The sequence below is a fragment of the Misgurnus anguillicaudatus genome, chromosome 4 (genome assembly GCF_027580225.2).
Source record: "Misgurnus anguillicaudatus chromosome 4, ASM2758022v2, whole genome shotgun sequence".
Classification (NCBI taxonomy): domain Eukaryota; kingdom Metazoa; phylum Chordata; class Actinopteri; order Cypriniformes; family Cobitidae; genus Misgurnus; species Misgurnus anguillicaudatus.
The window spans coordinates 16,300,419-16,313,604 of record NC_073340.2 but is presented as its reverse complement, the minus strand read 5'-3'; the positions used below and the strand labels follow the sequence as shown (position 1 = coordinate 16,313,604).

The following is a 13,186-nucleotide window of genomic DNA, read 5'->3' as shown; positions in this document are numbered from 1 at the left end:
GTGTTTTGCCAGTTCTGTTTCTAAACGAAACGCCTACTTTTCTATATCTATGTAAGACACAGTGGAAAACACAAGCCACACCCATGATTTTCCTCTCATGATATAGGCTGCGTCCGAAAGCTCTAAAAGCAGCATTCAAAGCCATATCTAAATCCAATGTTAGGTTTACTTCCTGTCTCCTGGGATACCTTCATTGTCACGCCCCACAATTCTATGGATGGGTGTGCATAGAGAATGTGGTTGAGTACGAAAAAATAAAATGGTTGGCCAGAAGCAGTGGAGCACAAATTTAGTGTAAGTAAAGTTTTATTTTCAATTTTTACTTTTTTAAATTTAATTTTTACAATTTTTAATTGCATTTCTAGCGAGAAATTAGTATTGTATTTTTCAAATATGGAATTATTTTTTAAATATGGGATTAGTTATCACAAAGGTGCTCTTTATGTTTATATTTCGAACAGAATTCCATTACGCTGCCTATGAAGGCTGTCCGATTGCGTTTCCCAGAGCTGCCTTCATGCTCCAAAGTCAGCTGCCTAAGCTTTCGCATGCAGAGTGCCGCAGGAATTACTTTTTTAGGCTAACTCAGGATTAGCGGTTACCTCGCAAAAGCCCATTCATTTTCCCCATAGACTTTTGGATTAAAAAAATAAGCCCTGCGTATAAAAGCAATTTTAGGTAAAGTGTAGATGAATTCAACAATAAACCATTTTTTCATAATTAACACATTTATTAGATATTTACAAAATAGTTTTATTGACAAATGAAATTAGGTGTTCATGTTATACATTAAAACTGATATCAAATCTCTATGTGACATGGATTTCAGAGCCAGTAATGCAAACGCTTTGTCTCTTAGTAGGAGGCATAAATACATTTGTACAATAACGTCAAATGTTGTATCAATGAAAACACACTTACAATTGTGTGCTGATACTGTTTGAGGATTATACGTTTGCCTGAACACTGAAAAAAGAGACGTTAAATAACATTGGAATTAAACACTCATTTAGATCACAACATATCTGACAAATCCGTCAGAAGACTGAGGTCATCGGATCATTAGCTCAGGATTTTCACATCTAAAGTTACTAATAAAGATATAATTTAGCTCTGATAGTTTAGCTGAAATGACAGTTTAGCATTTACAAATTACAACATGCTTCCTGAAAAAATTGTTGTCAAAAATGTACAGAATACGCTCCTTGTATAAACAATGAGATTAAGTTCATTACAATTTAATTTACGTGAGGACTGAACATGCGATGACAACATTTGAGCCGAATATTAAGCTGGTTTACATAAACCTCATACAAAGTCATTTAGTCTAGATGAAGTTTATCCACCCAGGGAAATGACACATTAAAGTCGCTTACATGCTTTGCATTGGCTCAGGTAAAATACAACGTACCAGCACATGCATTCTGTCTAGCTGGGGCATTTTCCAATATAAAAAAACAACCCTCAAAATGAATGTATACAGAGACATCTTAGCATTAGGAACTACATAGGAGATGATACAGAGATAAAGCCTTGTTTCCATCAGTTAAAGGCACCCCGTAACACTTGGAAGTTACTTTAGTGGCTCAGAGAGACGTTGGGGTGCCATAGTGCATAACCTAGACATCCAAAGTCAAAATGGCACCCCATTGCATAAGGCAATTATAAAGACTAAGGATTGAGCAGAAGACATATACAACATGTATTAAGAAAGGAATGGGGGAGACATGAAAAGCAAGTGCTTGTACAGTTTGCGTATGCAAATTCCAAGTGGCATTCGGTGGAATAAAGGCAGAGCGTTTAATTCACTGTTACAGATGTTAGGAGCAGCTAAAAGACATTAAGTCAGCACAGGTCTAAGCTGTTAAGCTACAGTAGCTGGTATATACATAATGTATGCTTAAACTATGATGTGAATAACAAAAAAGTAAATTCTACAATGAAATTGCATTCTGATATTATTCAACATGGAAATATTACTTCCTCTTTAAAGTTTTGGTCTTGCTTGCCTTCACATGATTCAAAGAAAAAACTTGTGCAATGGATTAAAGGTGCAGTGTGTAATTTTTAGAAGGATCTCTTGACAGAAATGCAAAAAATATACAAAACTATATCATTAGGGGTGTATAAAGACCTTTTTATAATGAACCGTAATGTTTTTATTACTGTAGAATGAGACGTTTTATCTATAAACACAGAGGGTCCCCTTACGTGGAAGTCGCCATTTTGTGCCACCATGTTTCTACAGAAGCCCGTAACGGACAAACTTTTTCACTAAGTTGTCTCCGACGATATGTTTTTCCAGTGGCGGATACCATAGCTTCTCTATATGCATTTTAAAAGCAAGAGGTGAGCAATGGACTGAGCCGTTGGTTGCAATTCGCAACCTGACCACTATACTTCGCTAAAATGTACACACTGCACCTTTAAGGGGCAGTTTTCTGGACAGGTCTTATCCTAGTCCCAGACTAAAATGCATGTTTGAGCTGCCTTAATTTAAAAATATATTGCACTGACGTAGCTTAACATGTATCAGTGCCATTGTTTTGTCTCAAGATGCACACCAGTATTGTTTTGTAAAAAGATTTGTCTGTAAAAACTACATAAATTACCTAATATAGCAAAGGCCTAATCCTGGATTAATCCAAACCCTGTCCGGGAAACTGCCCCTAAGACTGTAAACCACTGCAAGCTGGAGAACTGCATACTTTGTTAAAGGTGCAGTGTGTAACTTTTTGAAGGATCTCTTGACAGAAATGCAATATAATATACATTATATTATATAAACTACATTATCAAAGACTTTACCTAATGAACTGTTATGTGTTTATTACCTTGGAATGAGCCATTTTTATCTAGATACACTGCGGGTCCCCTTACATGGAAGTCACCATTTTATGCCGCCATGTTTGTACAGTAGCCCTAAACGGACAAACTACTGTACAGAGCGCGTTTTATCACTATTGTACAACAACCTGTTTGTCCTTTAGCGGCTACTGTAGCTTCTCTATGCATTTTGGTGAATGGTGGACTGAGCCGTTGGTTGCAATTCACAATCTCATTGCTAGATGCCGCTAAAACCTACACACTGCACCTTTAAGTTGAAATGAGGATATGTAATTGCAATACGTGCAATTGTTCACAACCAGTGACTTATAGAAGGGTCGATACATGTTTTACTTGGAAGTGCTTTTGTTTTCGGATTTTAAATATTTAAGCAGATTATAATAATCAACAATTACTTTTTGGATTTAAGATTCAAGCTTTAGATGATGTTTACTGGTTCTGAACAAGAATCTGGAGCTTTTACAGTCATCCCCAACGAACTTAATGTCACTGTGAAACATCGTAACCTCCCGGCGTCCTACTACTGATAAGAAAGTATAAAAAAATGCTGATAATGTGACAAAACTTGCTAAGGCAAAATATTTTCAGTCCCTTATGATGCCATTAAGCTGAAGGGATGAAGGCAATGACAAGAATCTTACAAGACTTTTGACAAGGAAATAAAGTTAACAGGCCCAAATAAAAATTGAGACACTACTGCACAATAACATGAATATGATAAGTGACTCCATAATGGTTTGTGCAAATGTAAAAAAAAATTATTACAGTGTATATACAAAAAGTAAGAAAAATCGATAACACATTCAGATCAGAGAAATCTCAGCATTAGGCATTATAACCCCAATCACCAAATCTAAATGTTTATCATTTAATTTCACAGATAAAAAGCTTAATGTAGTGAGCGAGGAATTCTCTATCTGAGGATCATACTGTTTTCCAGTCAACACTAACCATTTGGTCCAAGCACATTTTAGTGTCAGTTCAGATGCACATGTTCTCTGTTCATTATACAGACCAGGTAAAATCATCCTGGGAACTACTTATGTCCTGAACAATCAAACAATCATAAAATGCCCAACAACAAAAAAATAGGTCCATTTCATTCATATGTTTGTTTTTAAAATAATAATAAAAAACTTTATGATTTATCTTTGACAATGTAAAAACTACTGAAATTCAATTGGCATTTGGAAAAGGCTGGTTAGTACAGAATTATGAACATACGGCCAGTAATACTCAACTAGAGCGCAGAAGCTCTTTGTAAATTACTTATCCTATGACGTTATTTTTAAATAAATCTAATGACACAGAATTAACAGTTAAAATAAATTACAAATAAAAAATTTAACCAATTTAGAGGAGAAGATTGTAGGAATATGTACACTTTCATTTTTAACTGCAGACTGTACCGCAAATAGACATCAATCGCACCTTCAGATCTGTTTAATTGGTTACAATTAACGCTAACAAATAAAGAGTGGACGGAGGATAAGAACATTACATTTCATTTCCTTAATCATCTTCCTCTTAAATCATCAGCGTCGGAAAAGACGATGCTATGCTGGATTTATAGCAGTGATGAGGCACATTTAGCTTGATGTGCTCATTGCACTGTTAAACAAACTGATCGGTTCTCATGACACCTCTTTCCATCAGAAATGGCTTGGTAATAGAAGGGCAGCGGTGTTGACGCTTTGAAGAGGAATTCGATCATTATTACATGGCTTTTTTAGTAGAGGATAGGCTTTCCTGAAATCTTACAGCAGCTTCTGGTTTGAAGGTTGGTATGTCCTCAGTGTCTCAGGAGTCTTCAGTCATCTTCAGCAGCTCTAGGAAGGCACCAACAGCTCCAAAATAAACCTGCAGAAAAAACAAAAAGTGCATTTAATTGATGCTCATTGCTAGTTTATCCAGTATGATAGAATCTATTGAATGAGAGTTGCATGATGGTATGAAGTTTGATAGAGAGCTGCAGGGATGCAGGGACTACAACGGTTGTCAGGAACTTTAAACGTCATCACGCATGAAAATCTCAAAAACAACACACTGAAAAAAATTATTCATTCAATTTACTACATTTTTAAGGTAAGTGGTTGCAATCAATTTATTTAAGCTACATTCAAACAAAAAAAGAAAGAGAAAATAAAATAAAAAACTTTTGTTTAAATGTAGCTTAAATAAATTGATTGCAACCACTTACCTTAAAAAATTTGAGTAAATTGAATTAAAAAAAAAATTCAGTGCATGAGCACAATCAGAGACCATGTTTTAAATGTTTTGCAATCTTGTTGACCATGGTGTAGTTGTTTATAACCTAAAAATTTTTTGTAAATGCATTTAGACTTAAAAATTCATAAAATATGTGTTAATTTGTGAACCTTTTGTTGATCACAGATCTTATTTTTTTTGCGACAATCCAAAAGCTTATGGAAAAAAAGAGGGAACCCATCTGTAGCTAACTTCTTGGCCTACAAAAATTTGTCATTTCTGCACCTCTTTATGATAATGACACAATTTACTGATAGTATATAATATGCACACATATTAATAAAAAGATACTTTAAATAACATTTATTAAAAAAAAAAACATATCCTGACACATCCACAGGTAGATGATTTTAAAACTAACACAAGGGGGAGCTAGTGTTTCAGTTCATCTGGGTTCTGGCTAGAGGGGATACAGCTAGGGCCAAATTTTATGTGATGTTGGGTTTTGGGTTAGGGGTAAAATTAGGATGAAAAAACGCTCTGGAATAATACAGTATCTATGTTTAAAATAAACAAACATGACAATTCTCTAGAAATATAAAAGAAAGACTTACTTCATGTTCTAAGAAAAGGGCTTTCAGTTGTCCATCAGACCAGAAGTCCATGGCATAGGCTAGCAGCTTAGTAGATACTGTGTTTATTCGAAGAAAATTCCCAACAAAAACCACTCTATCGATTTTCTAAAAAGAAAAAAATGACAAAGTATTTTTATATAAACAAGCTTTATATGAGATGACTTAAAAAATGTAAATTATATTAGAATATGATACTGGAAATGAATAACCAGCAAACATGTTACACATTGTTTTGTATTTTTGGAAAAGAAAACATCACTTGCTCTCTCCCACCAGTTTCTCTGCTGTCTGTATTAACGTAAAAGTTTCATTATAAAGAACTTTGTTGACACATGATATCGCACACAATTGCGATTTGCATATTGGAATATTAGCATATGAGATATTATGCTAATTTCAATATATCTTGAAGCACTACGAGTAAGCTTAAAATGATTTATAAGATGAATTGGCAGTAGAAATTTGGCAGGAAATGTTGGTTGTCATTAAAAATCAATCCACGTAAAAATAAGTGCAGTGAGTTAGGGGTTGTGCACACACGGTTGGTTGCTGTGATACTTGTCCCACCCCTCCTCCACTGTGATTGGACGTCCATGTGAGAACTGACATTGACGAGTGGAGCTTTTCATCCAAAGTTGAATATTTTTCAACTCTCTGCGCTCAGCGCGGAAAAACCGTTGAGCGCCGTTTTTCAGTGCAAAAAAAAAAACCGCTAGCTGCTGGCTTATTTGAAAAATGCAGAATTTCCATTGGCATTATGGATTGCAGTTTTATCATTTTTACCGTTAATATTAATTATAATTAATAAAACCATAATTAATTTGTGGTAACCATGATTTAACTAAAGTAAAAAAAAATTGTAGAAATTGTCATAAGCTAATGGCTACAATAAAATGGCTAATGAAACAATAAAATAAGAACAAAGAAAACTCGCTTATGACCATTCACACAATTCCTTAAGGGTTATGCACACCAAAACTTTTTAACGCGGCTGAAAACACCTGGAGGACACCGCATGCCAGCCGTTTTTTTCAGCCGAGCGCTTTTTAGCTGTGATACTTGAGCTGTGAGCCGGTTGGTTGTTGTGATACTTGTCCCGCCCCTCCTCGACTGTGACTGGACAGCTGTTTGAGAACTGACATTGGCGAGCGGAGCTTTTCACCCAAAGTTGAATCTCTTTCAACTCTTGAGGCTCAGCGCCGAGCGCGAAAAAAACGCTGAGCGCCGGCTTAATTGAAAAACACAGAGTTTTCATTGGAATCAATTGAAAACATGCGCCGGCCGCAGGCGTAAAACATGGTGTGAACGCCCCCTTAGAATATAAAAACACTAAAGCTTTTTTTTGTAGATTTTAACGTAGAGTTCATCTTGTAGCTGTTCAGTGTGCTGTGATAGCCCTGTACAATGCTGCTTGATCTCCATGCCACAAGGCAACACTGTAAAGAAGCTCACAGCACACAGAGTTTATTCCCATTCTCATCATTCCAGACACTGTTTTGATACTGTTTGTTCTAACAGGTACATTACAAAATGTATGCGAGTTATGTGCGAAGAGAGTTACGCATGAAGGGAAACAGTTTTCAAACCTCATTCACTGCACACATGCGGGCGATGGAGCCGATGTTGTTAGTGATGGTGACAAGCGTGGCCCTGGCCAGGTCTTCTTTACTTATACTGTCACGTTTCTCCTTGCTCATCATATGACAGAAACTAAAGGATTCAATTGAAATGGAAAAAACATAGATTTATTTATCACAAAAACATCATCGCCGTTTAACCCATGCAAACTACCTGCAATTTGTTTGTACCTGGATGCAACGGCAGAGCCCTGGAGTCCAAAGCGTTCGTAATCGCCACCATAAATGTCCTTCACCAGTTTGTCCACGTTTGTGCTGTCTCCTTTAGTTGCCATCTCCAAAGCCTCCTCAAACGTCTCGCAGCCAGTCAGTAAGCAGCAAAGGCCGAGAAAAGTACCACCTCCTAAACTGATGCACATCAGATGGGAGAAATGTGTGTCATTTCAGAAATGTTGCATTGATCATTAAAGTTCACGTTTTTATAATGTGGCATTTTTATGGAAATCGCAAAGGGGTTTGCGAACCCTCATGCTGTATTAAACCTATATGATATTATTTTTGCTGTTAAAAACAATAGTGGGAGTTTATCAAGAATCTTTGCACATGTACTGTTAGTGTTTATAAGACTGTATGAGACTCTGAATGAAATCATTATAGAACATCCTTCTGTGTTCCTTATCTTTGCAATGACATTTTAACCATGCTTTCAAAATAACACTGATTAAAAGACAAGTAATCTCTTACCCAAAATTAAAATTTTTACCGTCATGATTTACAGTTACAATGTTGCCGGGCCAATTCTATTAAAAAACACATTTACCTGGTGCCTGTGACCCGCTTGTAATCATCCTTGGAATAGACAGCAAGGATGCTCACCCCCGATCCAATGTTTACCAGCAACATAGGAAAAGGGTTTTCCAGGCTACATGGACTTTTGACACAGTTTTCCGGGTCAGAGGGATTTTTGAAAAAATAACACTCTGAAAGGCCGTTAAACCCAACCGAGTCAACGTACAGCAAGCCGTGAATGAGACAGTCCAGTTCATCCAGCTTCTGTAGCTCCAAAGCGGCCACCTGGGGGCGACATAAAAATGCATGATCAGAACTTTGAGATCAGATGATAGCAGTTTATTGTCCCGTTAACAGGAACAGTAAAAATGTCAGCAACACACTACATACATATATAATGAACAATAAATGTGTGTTATTGACCATGTATAGTATATAGTTTATCTTCATGTATAGAAAGATTATATAAGTAGTACCGTTCTAAAGTCTTCCTCAAACTTGTATGCGCCCCCACCCGTTGCGCACAGTGTGGTGTGCAGGCTGGAGAAGTTCTTGTCTCTGCCCATCTGGATGAAGGTGTGCATATCTTGCGTTGGAAAGCGGATGAAGTGCAGGTTGCCTTTGCGGCCGCACATGGTGAGGTTCTTCAGCTCCAGGTGTACATCACGGATACCCGTATTGCCGTAGGCCACGTTGGAGGTCAGGTAGCGGCGGATGCTCTTCAGGCTCTCGACTTCCTCCTGTTCTTCTTCGGCTGTGATGTCCTTGGGCTCAAAGTAAACCAGCTTTACCAGGGTGCCTCCAATGTCCATACCAAACCATGGAAAGGCTGGAAAAAACATTTATTTTAAATAAAATATGTTCAAATCTCCTTTGTAAGTTGCTTTGAATAAAAGCATCTGCTAAGTGTTCAAATGTATATGTCAAGCTGTATGTTATGTGTCGTGTCAGAAATGTAATCCATAAATAACTTTTTACAATATCAGTTGTCACTTGATTTTGAGATGTTTAAGGTAGGGCTGTGACGATTAATCATGCAAATGCGCGTTTTCTCAATGAATGAATCACAGTGAAATGCGGCCACATCCAAAAGCCAGAGGGCGCTCTCATGTAGAAACGCCATTTGTGCCACAGAAGAAGTAGCATTACAAACACTATTCCAGGAAATGTCTAAAGAGATATTTATATCGCTGTTCTTCAGATCGTTTCAGGTATTTTCATGATAATTAAAATATTTTTGAATGATTGTGTTTGACGAGTGTTGCTTTTTTAAATTTGCATTATAAACGAGTCAAACTCGAGTCAAACTTGATTTTAGATTGATAAGGACTTCCTACTGATCACAGAGCTGTAGTACGCGCACAAGCTGTGCATAAAACACAGAATCGGAGCCTTGCGATTCAGAATCGATTTTAGGCAGGTCTTTTTAATAAGGTGTATCGTCCCAGCCCTAGTTTAAGGACCGCATGTTATTAAATACTAGATTTGAATACTAGCGCATGATGCCTTTTGTTGCTATGGTAACAGCAGATTGGCTGCCTGCCTATTCAGAAATGTACTGTTTCCTATGAAACTATAGCAAAAATTTAACTTCTAAATAAAACCATTTATGCATAGTAACAATGATAAAATTTGCTGTACAATTTCAATCCCACAATTCAAGTCTGTGTCATAACTCAGAAGTAGCGCATTTCATTGTCTTTGCAGCTTGTAATAAAACTCAGTTTTTTTAGATTATAGATTTAAACAAGTCTTTGCTTAGACCAGTAATAATAATATTACTGACAGCAGTCCATGTAGGTAAAAGGTGGGTATGTGTGTTCCTTGTCATGAGGCTCAGAGAGCAAAGTACTCTAAACCACCAAGACCAAAGTGACATTACAGCTGTTTGACATAAAAGTGAGGTTACAGCAGTTCACACCAATGAGGTTTAAACATTTATTCATTTAGTAGACCCTTTCTTTCAAAGTAACATTCTGTTGAAGTCAACAATAAGTATTGTCTTATGAACAAGAACATTTAAAGCAATGCAAAACATATAATTTCTAAAGTCAATGTTGCACTAGAATGTGCAGCAAGCTACTGTTTCTGCAAAGAGTGTACAGTAAGTGTTTTACTTACAATAAAGAGAGTAAACAATCCAACAACAACAACAAAAACACTGAATCACATCTTAAATATTAAATGTTTACTGATATGTATTGATTTTATTACGTACAAATATTGCAAAAGAAGTTACCTGATTTTTTTACTATAAGCTTCATACTTGGCGAGTCAGTCAGTTTCAGAATCTGAGCAAGCCAACGATGTAATAAATAAATATTATTTACAATCCTTCGCCAGATGAATGAATGTGTTAATATCACGTCAGTGTTCTGTATTGACTTCTCGTGTCAGCTGTAACTGTACAGGCTGTTCGTTCATACTGAACGACATCCCTCCCCTTTTTGTGTTTCGTCACGCCCATTGGTTAAACACGATTGTCCGTCATATCTGGCGTCCGTTAGCCACACCCTCTAATACTGACTGGCCAATAAGATCCCCACAACGAACAGCACATTGATTTCACAACACCAAATAGCCCTTTCTTTCAAAACAAATAAAGCTCTCAATACAGGGATTTTTAAATGTGTTATAGACGCAAAATGTTTACGCGTTTCCTTTGAGGAATGACCCTCTCTTTAAACACAATGCTGAAAAGTGTAGTAAAACAAAGGACTTATATATTTAAAAAAAATGTGGAGATACTTCCGGGACTTCGTGACACAAAAAATCCCACATTTCGCGTTATTGAAGGAAATATGAATAAAAACGAGATATACAAAAAAGCAGTTAATGCCTTGCTAGTTGCTACCAAAAAACCCCACACAAATTGTAATATCCAACGGAATAACCTTAAATTAAAATAACCTTAAACGAATGTGACAATGCGTATTTTAAATATCTGTGTTGGTCAAGGTTTTTATCCCACAAATAGCCGACTCTTTATTAAAAAAATAATGCGCAAAAACCTTTTAAGTTGTCTAATTATGTCTCTTTACATAAAATAGCCATACGCAGCTATGTAGCTACGGATATCGCAAAATACAGTATTCGCATTGCTTTGGTAATTGTCATTGTTCTCTGAAGTAATTTAAGACATTAATAAAACAATATAGGCTGCACTTACGCGGTCGGTTTTTTCTCCCTGAGTCCAAGCGTCTTCTGAGTCTGCAGCGCTTGGCAGTCGAGCCATTGTTGTGTGAATCCTGATGATGAAGATGGTGGAAATTTTCAATACCATTATGGCTACCGCTACTGTCACTAACGTTATCACCGAGACCACCGCCGTTAGACCCGCAAGAAACACAATCCTCGTTCCCGGCCGCTGGCGTGTGAAATCCGTTCGTTAAACCGTTAGTATAACGCTTCGTTCCGTTTTCATCTGATGTTTCAGCATTTTCCATCATTCACGTAACGTTAGCAAATGTGAATGCGCGGAAGATAGACAGATAGGCAAGAAACCGTTTCCCACTCGACGTTTCGATGGCGCGCTGACAATATCACAATAGTTATTTGATATTTCTACATTAATGCGGATGTTCGGTGAAGAGATGAAGACAAAGGACGGCTCTCCAACATCTTATTTGAGGTCACTGTCGGTCATTTTGTGTACTCGCTGTTTCCGAGTCAAACAGCCGGTATATGCGACGTCACCAAAGAAAATGCCTCCACTCCCTTTGCTGAAACGTCATGTTTCAGAGCCGCCTACTTGGATAAGACAAACTACTCTACACAAATTACATCTGCATAAACATTACATAGAGTTCAACTAAATTTAATTATAAAATAAAGATAGGATCACTGGAACGCATTTTCACACTCGTGTGTTTTTCAACATAGACAACATTGTGCAGCAGGCTATGTTGTGTACTCATACTTAACGTTATCTGAGAGTTTAAAAAAATAAAGAAATGATATAGCCACAATTCAAACTGACGTACAGTTTAACTAAAATAGCAAAATAATACAAAATAAAAATACAAAATAATTAGATAAATAATTTAAATAAATAAATATTTTTCTCACTATAAGATGTATGCATAAAAATTTTAAATTGTCAATGCATTTTTAGACGTTTCATTTTTAACTATCCTTAATAGTCTCAGAAGACATGATCATGCATTTTTCCAGAACTGTTGAACTACTGTAGCAGTCACACCAGAAAACTACAATAAATTTGTAACTGGTTCTCTAATTTAAGCTAAAAGACATTGCAACTGTTATGTTTACCTTTAAATCCACTCTGCTTAAAATAACTTTACACTTATTACTTTTTTTTTTTTGAAAAATTTTACAGTGAAAATAAGTTTAATAGTAAATTATGCATTTTTTCATCACATTTTGAAGACCAAAAGTAAATCTTCAGTAGTGGCTGTACCCTAACATTGATTTACTGCATTAGGTGGACACACAAGAGACAATCTCCAAATCTAAAATACTACACTTTAGTAAACATTTAGAAAGTTCTAGGTGTACTTTAAGAGTGTTCTTTTCCAAATATCTATAATACTACACAGGCAATGTAGTAAACTTTTAATAAAAGACTAAATGAACTTTAAGAGTGTCCATCTTAAAATATTTAAAATACTACACAGGAAATGTAGTAAACCTAAATAATAATAATAATAAAATAGTGGGCATTTTACCGGACAGGACTAAAATGCATGTTTGAGCCGCCTTCATTTAAAGGGGCCATGGCATGAAAATCTGACTTTTTCCATGTTTAAGTGCTATGATTGTGTCCCCAGTGCTTCTATCAACCTAGAAAATGTGAAAAAGATCAACCCAATAACTTAGTTTTGGTAAACCATACTCTACAAGCCTGTGAAAAAATAGGTTGTTGAAATTTGGCTCTCCTTATGATGTCACAAGGAGCTTTTATTATAATAATACCACCCCTTAATCTGCACTATCCAACCACAGCACTGCCATTTGGTGCAGAGAAAAGCACAATTCAGTTTTAATTGCAACAAACCACCATCATTGTGATCAGTGTTTGCACTTCATCAGCTCATTTGCATTTTAAAAGACACACCCAAAACGGCACATTTTTGCATATACCTACAAAGTGGCAATTTTAACATGCTA

General features: G+C 36.3%; 1 protein-coding gene across 2 annotated transcripts; it reads right to left on the bottom strand.

The window, feature by feature from the left end:
* Window positions 1-709: 709 nt before the first annotated feature.
* On the bottom strand, window positions 710-11,766 carry pank1b (pantothenate kinase 1b). Of its 2 annotated transcripts, none has more exons than XM_055175810.2 (7): window positions 11,226-11,766; window positions 8,533-8,885; window positions 8,088-8,341; window positions 7,499-7,675; window positions 7,277-7,400; window positions 5,670-5,795; window positions 710-4,707 (listed from the first exon to the last, which is right to left on the bottom strand). In XM_055175810.2, exons 1-7 carry the CDS (start codon window positions 11,503-11,505, stop codon window positions 4,648-4,650), a joined length of 1,374 nt encoding a protein of 457 aa, XP_055031785.2. In that variant the 5' UTR covers window positions 11,506-11,766; the 3' UTR covers window positions 710-4,647. The 2 variants fall into 2 exon arrangements, with proteins under 2 accessions (XP_055031785.2, XP_055031786.2); XM_055175811.2 differs by lacking the exon at window positions 11,226-11,766 and adding an exon at window positions 10,296-10,454.
* Window positions 11,767-13,186: the final 1,420 nt, after the last annotated feature.

What these genes read in the sequence shown, in the direction of transcription:
- pank1b (XM_055175810.2), bottom strand. Translation starts at nt 11,505, where the DNA reads ATGATGGAAAATGCTGAAACATCAGATGAAAACGGAACGAAGCGTTAT. An exon ending in AGGGAGAAAAAACCGACCGC is followed by an intron (nt 8,886 to 11,225) that starts GTAAGTGCAGCC and finishes TGTTTTTTCCAG; the next exon opens with CCTTTCCATGGTTTGGTATG. An exon ending in CCCTTTTCTTAGAACATGAA is followed by an intron (nt 4,708 to 5,669) that starts GTAAGTCTTTCT and finishes TTTTTTCTGCAG; the next exon opens with GTTTATTTTGGAGCTGTTGG.